Source organism: Mytilus edulis, chromosome 7, assembly GCF_963676685.1.
Source record: "Mytilus edulis chromosome 7, xbMytEdul2.2, whole genome shotgun sequence".
NCBI classification, from domain to species: domain Eukaryota; kingdom Metazoa; phylum Mollusca; class Bivalvia; order Mytilida; family Mytilidae; genus Mytilus; species Mytilus edulis.
In genome coordinates this window covers 32766217-32777633 of record NC_092350.1, presented here as the reverse complement: position 1 = coordinate 32777633, position 11417 = coordinate 32766217, and the positions used below count along the sequence as shown (strand labels likewise).

General features: G+C 31.9%; 1 protein-coding gene across 1 annotated transcript; it reads left to right on the top strand.

Moving 5' to 3' along the window:
* Positions 1–3492: 3492 nt before the first annotated feature.
* Positions 3493–4332, top strand: LOC139483088 (uncharacterized). Its single transcript, XM_071267120.1, has one exon. The coding sequence runs from the start codon at positions 3493–3495 to the stop codon at positions 4330–4332; it is 840 nt and encodes a 279-aa protein (XP_071123221.1).
* Positions 4333–11417: the final 7085 nt, after the last annotated feature.

Below are 11417 nucleotides of genomic sequence, written 5' to 3'. Positions count from 1 at the left end.
CGAAAGCTTATAGTGGAGAAAGACGATGTTTCTTATAAATATATTCTGTCAACAATGGATGTGTTCACGAGATTTGTGTGGTTGCGACCATTGTCTGATAAGAGCTCGGAAAAAGTTGCTGCTAAGCTACGGGAGATATACTCGGAATTCGGAAACCCTAAAATATTACAGAGTGACCAAGGTTCAGAGTTCAAAGGTGTTGTTACACGTCTCTGTAAGGATATGAACATTAAATTGATATATAGTTCAAGTTACCATCTGCAGAGCCAGGGGAAAATAGAAAGATCTCATGGGACCTGGAAAGACAAAATTCGTTTTGATCTAATTAATTCAAAATTCGGAGGCATTTGCGATTGGGTGACGAATCTTCCTAGTTTACAAAGTATTTACAATAATGCGATTCACTCGTCTTTGGGAATATCACCTTATGAATGTTTATTGGGAATCAAACCAAATTCTGTAACACAAAAATGTAATTTCACAAATACAAATTTAGAAGACATAACAATTGAATTTGCAAACGAGGAGTCGAATATGACATGTTTACCGAGTGAAGACTGTGCAGAAAGAATGAGGCACATTGAAAAAGTTAGAAGTCAGACATTTAATATTTCGAAAAAAGCTAGCGCAAATATGCAGAAAAATGGTTTGTCAAAATATCCACCATCCGAATATAATATAGGCGATGAAGTATACGTAAAATTTATAGGCAAAGACGAAAGAGTGTATAGAGGAGGCTCGTCAATCGCAGCGCCAAGGGTATTAGAAGGAATTGTAATTGCGACAAATAAAGATCTACATAAGTACAAAGTTAAGTATACAAAACAGGAGAAAACAACTTCCAGAGATTGGTTTAGGGTAGATATGATAACATCCAAAATAGCAAGTAAAGAAAGGGAAAAACAACGGAAAGCAAAAGAAAACAAAAAAAGAAAGAACATAAACTTGCAGGGCGAAAATCAACGAGTTCTTAATATCCTTCAGGAACTAAATGATATAATTACCGAAAGCAGAGTAATGTCAACATCATACAAGGAAGCAATGCATGATAAAATGATTGGACTTCAACAAAATGCAGCGAAAGAAGATCTACATGTCGACAGAGATATACCATTAGATGGTAACTGTATGTTTCATGCGATGTCCTTGCAACTTTCACGAGTAGATGTCCAAATTTCGTACACAAGACTACGTCATATGATAGTTGACTTTTTACGTAATAACCCTGTCCTTGATTTATCTGATGGAACTGTTGATTTTCGTGATTTTACGGTCGATGTAGACTGGAATGGTTATTTGGAAAGAATGGAACGGGATGGAGAATGGGGTGATAATACCGTGCTTGTTGCTGCCGCATGTCTGTTCCGGATTCCAATTCTAATATTATCAAGTTTACCAAACTCTCAACCAATAAGAATAATACCACGAGATGTTGCGCTTGAGCAGACTTTATACTTAGGACATATAGCTGAATTTCACTATTTAAGTTTGATACCCGATCAGGCACAATCCATTGGCGAACACGATGATTGCGCATACCATAATATTTTATGCGAAGTATGCGGAACCTTTGATTGTAATACGTGTAATTCCTTGAATAACACAAATGAAATATTATGCCATCGTTGTGGAACAATTCACATTGAAAATCAATGTTTACTCGAATCTTCTGAATATATTAAGCAACACGACTGCAATAAAGACCATGACAAGTTTGATGTTGATCTGGACGCAAATAGTACCCTTGACAGTATGCTAGAAGAAAACTTTGACCCCGATGATGACAACGAAATAAGCATTGGTAAGCCACATAAAGGACCAAATGATTCAACAGATACGCTTCACGAAAATGATATTCTTTTGTCAAATGACCAAAACTTCGAACTGATTAACAAGTGGCTCCAGCATAAGCTACTTGAGTTTGAAGATCAACCATTCGGCAAAGGAATTCTACTATCAAAAGATGAACGGTCAATGGTGTTTTATCACTTTTTAAAATTACATGGATTTGTTTTACCATTTAAACATGAGATTGACGGAGAGTTCATACTAGTTAACCACCCGTTCATGGATTTATATGACGACTTTCGGTCATATATGACATTAATCTTCAGTGGACTTTATGTTGTATACCTCACCAATGATGTTCGTCGATGGGCTTCGTTGTTCAATCACACATGTATGTTTAATATCTATAGCAATTGCATAATAACTTTAAATGATGACAGTAATTATGATCTTGTTCAGTATCTACTTAGGATAAGAAATCCTGAACAAGAAGAAGACTACAATTCCGATGAACCAGAGGAATAGATTTTTATCAATAAACGAAGTAAAATAGAGGTAATTTGGAGATGTCATATAAATGTTTTGTACCTAATGTAACGCAATATTTACAATCATTTTAGCTTCGTCGGCGTCTTGAGATTACAAATACAGACAAAAAGTGTTATAGTTTCCTATCGTTTGGTATTTTGAGTTGCATTGTATTGAACAAATATCTTTTATAATAATAAATATGTACGTTTTTGTAGGTTATTAGATTTTAGCATGTCATGATAGGTTGTTACAATTTTATCTAAACATTCATATTGTTTCATCTTAATTCGTACAACAGCAATAACATCAAACAAGGTATACTTGTATTAAAGAGATTGTTTCAGACATTGTTTGGTTTGCATGCAGTTTGATCATTGAAAAAAATATAATTGAAGAGGTTTCGAAGCTTCGTTTTCTAAATGTTGTATATAGCTTATTTAACTGAATCCATGATTATGAAATAGATTTATTTAATGATACAAGTGGGGTAATTCTTTGGTTTGATCATTTTGTATGAAATACACGGGATAAAAAAAAGTAACAATAATTCTAATCTGATGATTATCTGCCCTTGGAAATGAATGGTTGAGTTTTTTTTCTCTCTGCTCGACCTGCCTGATAATTTCAACTTAAACATGGTGAAACAGTGAATTTTTCCGGAATCAACACATGATAAACTTACTTTGATAGTAATGAATAGAGGTAATGAGTGAAAAACAAAATACTCGTAAGCGTGAAAGAGAAATAGAGACAGAAACTTTTAATTGTAAACAAAATACAGGTATAAAAATGGCGGATACTGACATGACGGAGTGAGAGAGCTCCCTCGAACAAAACATCGGTGAATACTCTGAGGATCAAACATTTAACAACAAACTTCTAAGTGGCATAGTAGGCATACAACAAACATTAAACAGTCTTATAATAAAATTTGAAAACCAAAATGAAGAAATACATGGTATTAAAAATGACATATACGCCAAAGATGGCATTGAAGACAGACTTCAAGCTGTGGCTACAGAAACTGAAGACCAAACAACTATGATAGCCGAGGTAAGAAATCAAAATACAAAACTTACTACTGAATTAAATGTAATGAAATCATACGTGGTACATTTAGAAACTAGACTTGATTGTCAACAAAGTCAAATAGCAAACCTAGTTGAACGAAACATGAGGGAAAATGCTATAGTAATAGGGGTTCATGAACGAAAAGAAGAAAACGTAAAAGCGGAATTAAAATTGATTTTCAAAAATGTTTTGAAAATAACTGAAAATATCAAAATTGACCGAGCCCATAGAATAGGGACCCAGACAAATCAAAACAGCACCCGTCCTATAGTTGTAAAATTCCATGACTACAATGACCGGGAGCATGTCATAAACACTGCACGAACAATAAGCAAACAGAACAAAGACTTACCAAATGGGATATACATAACTCCACAGTTTCCAGACGATATGCGTGAAAACAGAAAAAGACTGGTACAAAAACAAAAGGAGTACAAAGAAGTAGATGTAGACACTAAAATTAAAGGAAACAGTTTATTCTTTATTAAAAGTGGATCTAAATATGTGGAAAAAGTGTCAACACCAAAAGCATTAGCAATTTTTGATGCCAATAACAAGTCTAAATTTGGTACATTTGAACAAACTAGTTCCAATGAAGTTAGTGACAATGGTCATACTTATTGTGTCACAGCTGCTGTCACCACAACATACGCAGAAATTCGTGAAGCTGCCCGACAAATAATGCAGGGCCCAGTATCAGCATGCACATACAACACGTTGGTATATAGGTTTACAGACAAAGACGGACATACACACGACGGGTACGATGACGACAGAGACTACGGAATTGGATCAAGGATACTTGACTACTTAAAAGAAATAGATGCACATACCATTACTATTATTTCCTCACGTACACCTCCATCTGGTACAGCAAAGATAGGTTCAAGAACAAACAATATTATCTTGGAGGGAGTAAAGTCGGTTCTCCGCAAAATGTAGAAAATAAAACTTTAAACCAATTTACTGATGTTTGAACTCATCTTGTCACTTTTTTTCTTTCATGTTTACAATCAGTTAGATAATATATATTTAGTTTCATGTATTCTCTTTCCAAATCCTATATGTTAACTATTTTCAAAGTATCTTAAGAGTTTCCATTCTCTATTTTATTTAAATATAATTCATTATACAAGCGAGTTATAAATAAGCAAATTTCAAATGAAATACTTAAGTCATTTGTAGATAAAACTACATTTTATGAATTTTAAATTTATATACAACTTTATCCGAAATAATTTCACCATGAATTAAAATAAGTCAATAAAATACATGCAGCGTATATTGTGATTTTATATAACATAATTTACTCACGGTATCGGCACGCAGACATCACGAAAGTAACCATCGTCCCTGTGTATTACTATAATCCCGGGGGGGAAAAATCCCACTTTTTTTTTGTTGTTGTTGACACTATATTGACATAAATTGCACATACACACATTAGAATAATCATATTAAACTGGTATTCTATACAATGAATCCTCATTTCCTTTTTTGTAAAGTGCGAATATCCTTTCCGCAGCAATTTTGGTGATCAACAATGTATAATATATCCATTCATTAAACATAAATTCATATATAAATGCAATTTTATACGTTTTGCACCCAATGCAAATCTTAAAAATCCATCCGATATATATATGCAAAAAACATGAATCCAGTGATATGAAATGCAATCCACAGTTCTATCAAAAATACAGATTTGCCATTACATAACTGTGTCCTTTATTCGTATGTCGGCAAGAAAAGGTAAACAAAATTTACGACAAGAATGTCTGTGTTCCTGTGCACGTGTACTTTAATCCGTAATTGGGTCATTTATAGTAAAGTTTGTAAATTGTAATGTTGTTGTGTATGAATGAAAGTTACATGACATTGTACTTTAAACCGTAACTGTATACCTATAGTGTATTGTTGTTATTAATGAATGAAAGTTACATGTGTTTTATTGAGAATGAACAATGAATATTACAAACAATTAACATTAATTATATGGTTTAGGTCAGGCAGACCGAACAGAGAGAATTCTCTCTTTTTGTATTGTATTGTATATTTGATACGTTTTTCTGGATTTTTTTTCTACTTAGTTATATAATGTTCAACTACGTTAAGTGTATCACATATGAAATTAATAAGACTGTAAAGCCAAAACTAGATAATGGCTAATTATTGTATCAATTTAACTTCTCTTAATGTAAATGGCTTTGGAAACGATTTTAAACGCAAATCCATGTTTCTTTGGTTGAAAAAATTTCAAAGCGACATCATTTTCTTGCAAGAAACACACAGTATTGAATCATATGAAACTATATGGAAAAGGGAATGGGGTGGAGATATTTATTTTTTGCACGGGGAAACGAACTCTAAAGGTGTTGCTATTTTGTTTAACAGCTCAACAGATTATATATTAAAGGAAAAAAATGCAGATGAAAACGGAAGGTATCTGATTCTTACTGTTGAAATTGATAACACAGATTTTGTTTTTGTAAATTATTATGCGCCGACCAAAATTTTTGAAAATGATCAAATTGAATATATTGGAAAATTAAAGATTTTATTAAATGAAAAGTTAGATCAAAATCTTGTTTTGGGTGGAGATTTTAATACGATACTGAATCCATCTTTAGACAAAATGGGTGGTTCAAAATATAACACACCTGTCAAATATACGAGTAAATTAGAAGAGTTTATAGAAGAATTTGAGTTATGTGATATTTGGAGGACAAAAAATGTTGATTCTAGATTATATACTTGGCGTCAAAGAACCCCGCTTATACAATGTCGCTTAGATTTTTGGTTGATATCGAATTTTTTGTCAAGCAGTGTTACCAAAACATCCATTGTCCCGTCTATAAAATCTGATCATAGTCTTATCAAATTGACACTGTCAGGCGAAAACTTTAGTGAGAGAGGTCCCGGTTTCTGGAAATTCAACTCGGGTTTATTGACAGACAAGGATTATGTAGATATAGTCAAAAATACTTTATTAGATTGTGATAAAAAATATCACAACTTAGAAAATAAAAATTTGAAATGGGATACCATGAAAAGTGAAATAAGAGGCGCAACCGTCAAATATTCCAAATATAAAAACATGAAATTGCGGGAAAGAGAGTCCAATTTAAAAAAACGACAAGACGAAATTCATAAAAATCTCTCTCGTACATATTTAGATAAAGATATAAATACACTTTTGATTGAATTAGATATTGTTAAAGACGATTTAGAGCAAAAAGTAAACAATCAAACAAGGGGGGCTATTATACGATCACACGCCGAGCACTGCGAAGGCAATGAAAGAAATTCAAAATATTTCTTATCATTAGAAAAACGCAATTATAAAAATAAATGTATTAACAAATTAGTTGTAAACGACATTGAAATTTTGTCACAAGAAAAAATTCTATACGAAGAGAAAAATTTCAACGAAAAGCTGTACTCATCAAAAGAAGACCCTGATAAATATTCAGGTGATTCTAACTTTTTCGATTTAGATTTTATTCCTAAGCTTACAGATCTGGAAAAGGATATATGCGATGCAGATATTTCAGAATCTGAGTGCGTTAAAGTTTTAAAAACATTTAAAAATAATAAAAGCCCTGGTACAGACGGGTTTACTGCTGAGTTTTACAAATTTTTCTGGATTGATATAAAAAAATATGTTTTAGAAAGCTATGAATATTCCTTCGAGACCGGAACCCTCTCAATAGACCAAAGACGGGGTATACTGACTCTTATTCCAAAGAAAGATAAAGATAGAACACTCTTGTCGAACTGGCGTCCTCTTTCTCTCTTGAATTTTGATTACAAATTATTAGCCAAAGTTATTGCGGAAAGAATGAAATTATTTCTTCCGAAACTTATAGATTCGGACCAGACGGGATATGTGGCTGGTAGATACATTGGTGAAAATCTACGACTCATTGCTGATATTATATTGTTTACTGCTTTAAAAAATTATCCAGGGCTTATATTACTAGTCGATTTCGAAAAGGCGCTTGATACGCTAGAATGGAAATTTATTCAAAAAGCATTGGTTTGTTTTAATTTTGGTAGCAAGTTCCGGAAATGGGTCTCAACTTTATACTCAAATATATCTAGTCTTGTCGTAAATAATGGATTTAGTTCTAGTCCATTCAAAATTGAGAGAGGTGTTCGACAAGGGTGTCCTTTGTCTCCTTTTTTTATTTATTTTGGCCGTTGAACTGCTGGCAATAAGTATTCGTAAAAACAATCAGATATCTGGTATTAAAATTGGGGATACTGAAATAAAAATTTCACAGTTAGCTGATGATACCACTTGTTTTTTGAAAGATGTATTTTCTTCGCAAATTTTATTAGATTCGTTTAATGATTTTGAGAAGTGTTCAGGGATAAAAGTAAATTTTTCTAAAACCGAAGCAACATGGATTGGAAGAAATAAATTTAACAAAGAAGGTTCCCTTCCTATTAAATGGACAGATGGTTTTAAAACTTTAGGTTTAAAATTTAACGCTTTTGAAGAAATGGTTTGTTCTAATTTAGATACATGCATAGACAAAATGGAATTAATAATTAAAATGTGGAGGATCAGAAACCTTTCCTTGATCGGTAAAATAGTAATACTTAAATCACTTGCAATATCGAAGCTTATTTATGTCATTTCATCTACACATGTACCATGTAATTAAAATACAACGTGACATTAATAGTTTTTTATGGAATGGTGGTACTCCGAAAGTTAAATCGGAAGTCATTCAAAAGTCTCCTGGCGAGGGGGGGACTGAAAGCCCCAAATTTTGAAGTACAACTGTTATCATTTCGTATTATGTGGGTAAAAAGATTTTTGTCAGAACATGACTTCAAATGGAAACATGTTTCCAAAGCATTTTTCTCCCTTTTTGATTTAGAGGATTTATTTATGAGCAGATGTGAATTTGAGTTTTTAAATTTAAAAGTACCTCTTTTTTTATATAGAAGTGTTATCTGCCTGGAAACGTTTCAAGGGTATATTCATCCCGTTAAATACATTTCATGTTAGAAAGAATTTATTTGGTTCAATCCGTTTATCAAAGTTGACAGAACGAGTATTTTTTACAGATCTTGGTACATGAAAGGCATACGGTTCATCAATGATATTGTAGATGATAAAGGCGAATTTTTGTCTCATGATGCTATTAATAAAAAATATAACCTGAATTACTTTTGTAGACATTCTATCTATTAAACTTGCTATACCACGTGACTGGAAAGATTTGTTATTACAACAACACATGTCGCCTAACAGCAACTCATTTGGTTTCGTTTTTGAGCATGAGAATAAAAAAATGCCTATCAGTAAATTATTCGCTAAACATGTATATTCACTTTTTATCGATCGGGGAAGTGTTTCTCCTGTTTCACAAAAAAGGTGGGAAGAAAGTTTTAATATAGAAATTAGTGACGAAAAGTGGAAAAATATGTATTCACTAGCGTTTAAATGTACTATAGAAAGCAAACTACAAGCTTTCCAATATAAATTGTTACACAGAATAGTCTCACATAATTATCTTCTTGAAAAATATAAACTTTCATTAACCAATGAATGTGCCAGTTGTAAAGAAATAGAAACTATAGAGCATAAATTTTTTGAATGTACAGAAATAAAACGATTTTGGAGAGAATTTTCTAATTGGTGGTATTTAGTATTTGGAGTAAAAATATTTTTAAATAAAGACAGTGTAATTTTCGGTGTATTTAATTCTGATAACATAGTTTTAAATTATTGTATTCTACATGCAAAGTATTACATCAACTGTGCTAAGAACACACAATTAGACAGACTGTTAATATCTGTGCAAGCGTTTCTTAAATTTTTGAAAAGAAGGCTGGAGATATTAGAATATTTATATCTTTCTAAAGACAAATACGAGTCATATGTCGACAGATGGGGAGGATTTATGGAGGTTATTTAATTAAATTTATTTTTGATATGATCATATATATTTAATGTATTCCAAAGTATCCTTAAGAGGTATCATATACTGAGTATTCACATCATTTACTTGTAATTTTTTTTACTATGTCTTATTCGTAAAATATCAATAGTATAACAATGCCATAAAAATATCATGTTATTCACTTATGTATTGTATAAATGTATGCATGCACTGTAGTTTGAACACAAAAAAGATCAATAAAAAATATAAAAAAAAAAATTCTAATTCGATGACCAATTGGTTGTTGTTTGCTTAAATAACAAAAAAAAGAAGATGTGGCACGAAGTGCGAATGAGACAAATTGCCATCCAAGTCACAATGTGTTTAAAGTGAACAGTTATAGGTAAAAGTTCGGCTTTCAACACGGAGCATTGACTCACACCGAATTCCAATTGCAATCTATAATAAATATTCAGGAGAGAAACTATAAACAATACAGAGTAGGCTTATGCACGGCATGTCGACTGGAAGGAATGGTTTTGAATTTGGACTGGCATAATAAAAAAAATAAAATAGCAGCATATTAATACATATTTTATCTTTTTAACATGTTTCCGGGATAAGGGTATCGACACATAATTTAAAATGTTTGCATTTCTAAATAAATTTAATCTTTTTAAAAAAAATATAGAATTGTATGATTTTTATTTAGATATAAGTATACACATCGTCGCTTTATGTATATGAATTGAAAGTGAAATGATTTTTATATTGAAATTATACTGTCCGCGAAATTACGCCAGTAATTTTATATTTTATGTCGGTACTCTTATCCCGGAAACATGTTACAATAACATTAAAGCATTGCTGTTACTAGCCACTTTTCCCTGCATTTCATATTTTCCCTTCATGTTCATAATTCCGGGATAAGAGTACCAACTTATGATATAAAATTACAGACTAAATTTTTGAGACTGATATGGAAAATGGTGAAATTAAAAAAAGAATAGCACTGTTTAGTCGCTATTTCGTTTAATTGTGTATTGCAAACACAGTTTGAGGTTAATGATAATATATTATGTTTGCTCGAATGTCCGTTTAGAACGTACAAATATTCAAAAATGTATGATGTAGGCACCTGGAATAGAATATGATTATTAGAAAACAACTTAGACATCGGAGATACTACCCTGATAGAAAGTATAGGATGTGGGATATCTTTCAAAGACACAAAAAAACATGTGCAAAGCCAAAACAAAAATGCAAAGGAGTAAGATTTTAGTTTGCATCATCTCAAAGTCACAGTGAGGTCTTGAACACAGAGTAAAATACTAAAAAAAAGGGAGCATATGCATATTTTATCTTTTTACACATTTCCGGGATAAGGGTACCGACATATCAAATGAAATTGTAATCGAAAGTTTTCAGATAAATATCTATTAAAGTACAACTATATGAATATATACATACAAGCATGTTATTTTAAAGAGAGGTGATGACATCCGAAAGACGTTACGCACAGTGTTCGGTTTAGTAATGGTAACGTTAGTCGACGTAATTTTCATTTATTTCAACCGACTTTTGTACAAAACGTTCAAGCTTTGCACTATTTTTAATACATATGGCTTTTTGATGTTTGCCTTATCTAAAAAAATTAAAGACTGTGAACATGACTGATAATACATTTTTGATGAATAATCTTTCCATTCTCATTTATTTATTTCCTCATAATCTTAACTTATTGAAATAATTTTAGGGTCTTTCTATCCGTACTATCAACAGTTACATTTCAAATATGAGTCTTTCGAGAAGATTAAATTGAAAAATACTTTTCGTTCGGGTCAATGGCAGCAACAGCTACTATATGTATACTCTGTTTGCTTCATCTATAATTTCAATTTCATTCTCAGCTTTTGGAAAGAAAACGGCAGTTTGAAATTGCTCATTTCAAAAAGTGATCTTCAGTCCTTTCATTAGGATCAGTATTTTTTTCACATGCGTCAGTTTGTCGGATGCGTGGAAATAACTGTTAGTGTATGCAACAAACATTCGTACTAGCAGAAACATATCTTTTACTAAAGGTCCCAAAGTCGAAAGGTTCGGTATTATAAAAAACTTATCATTTAT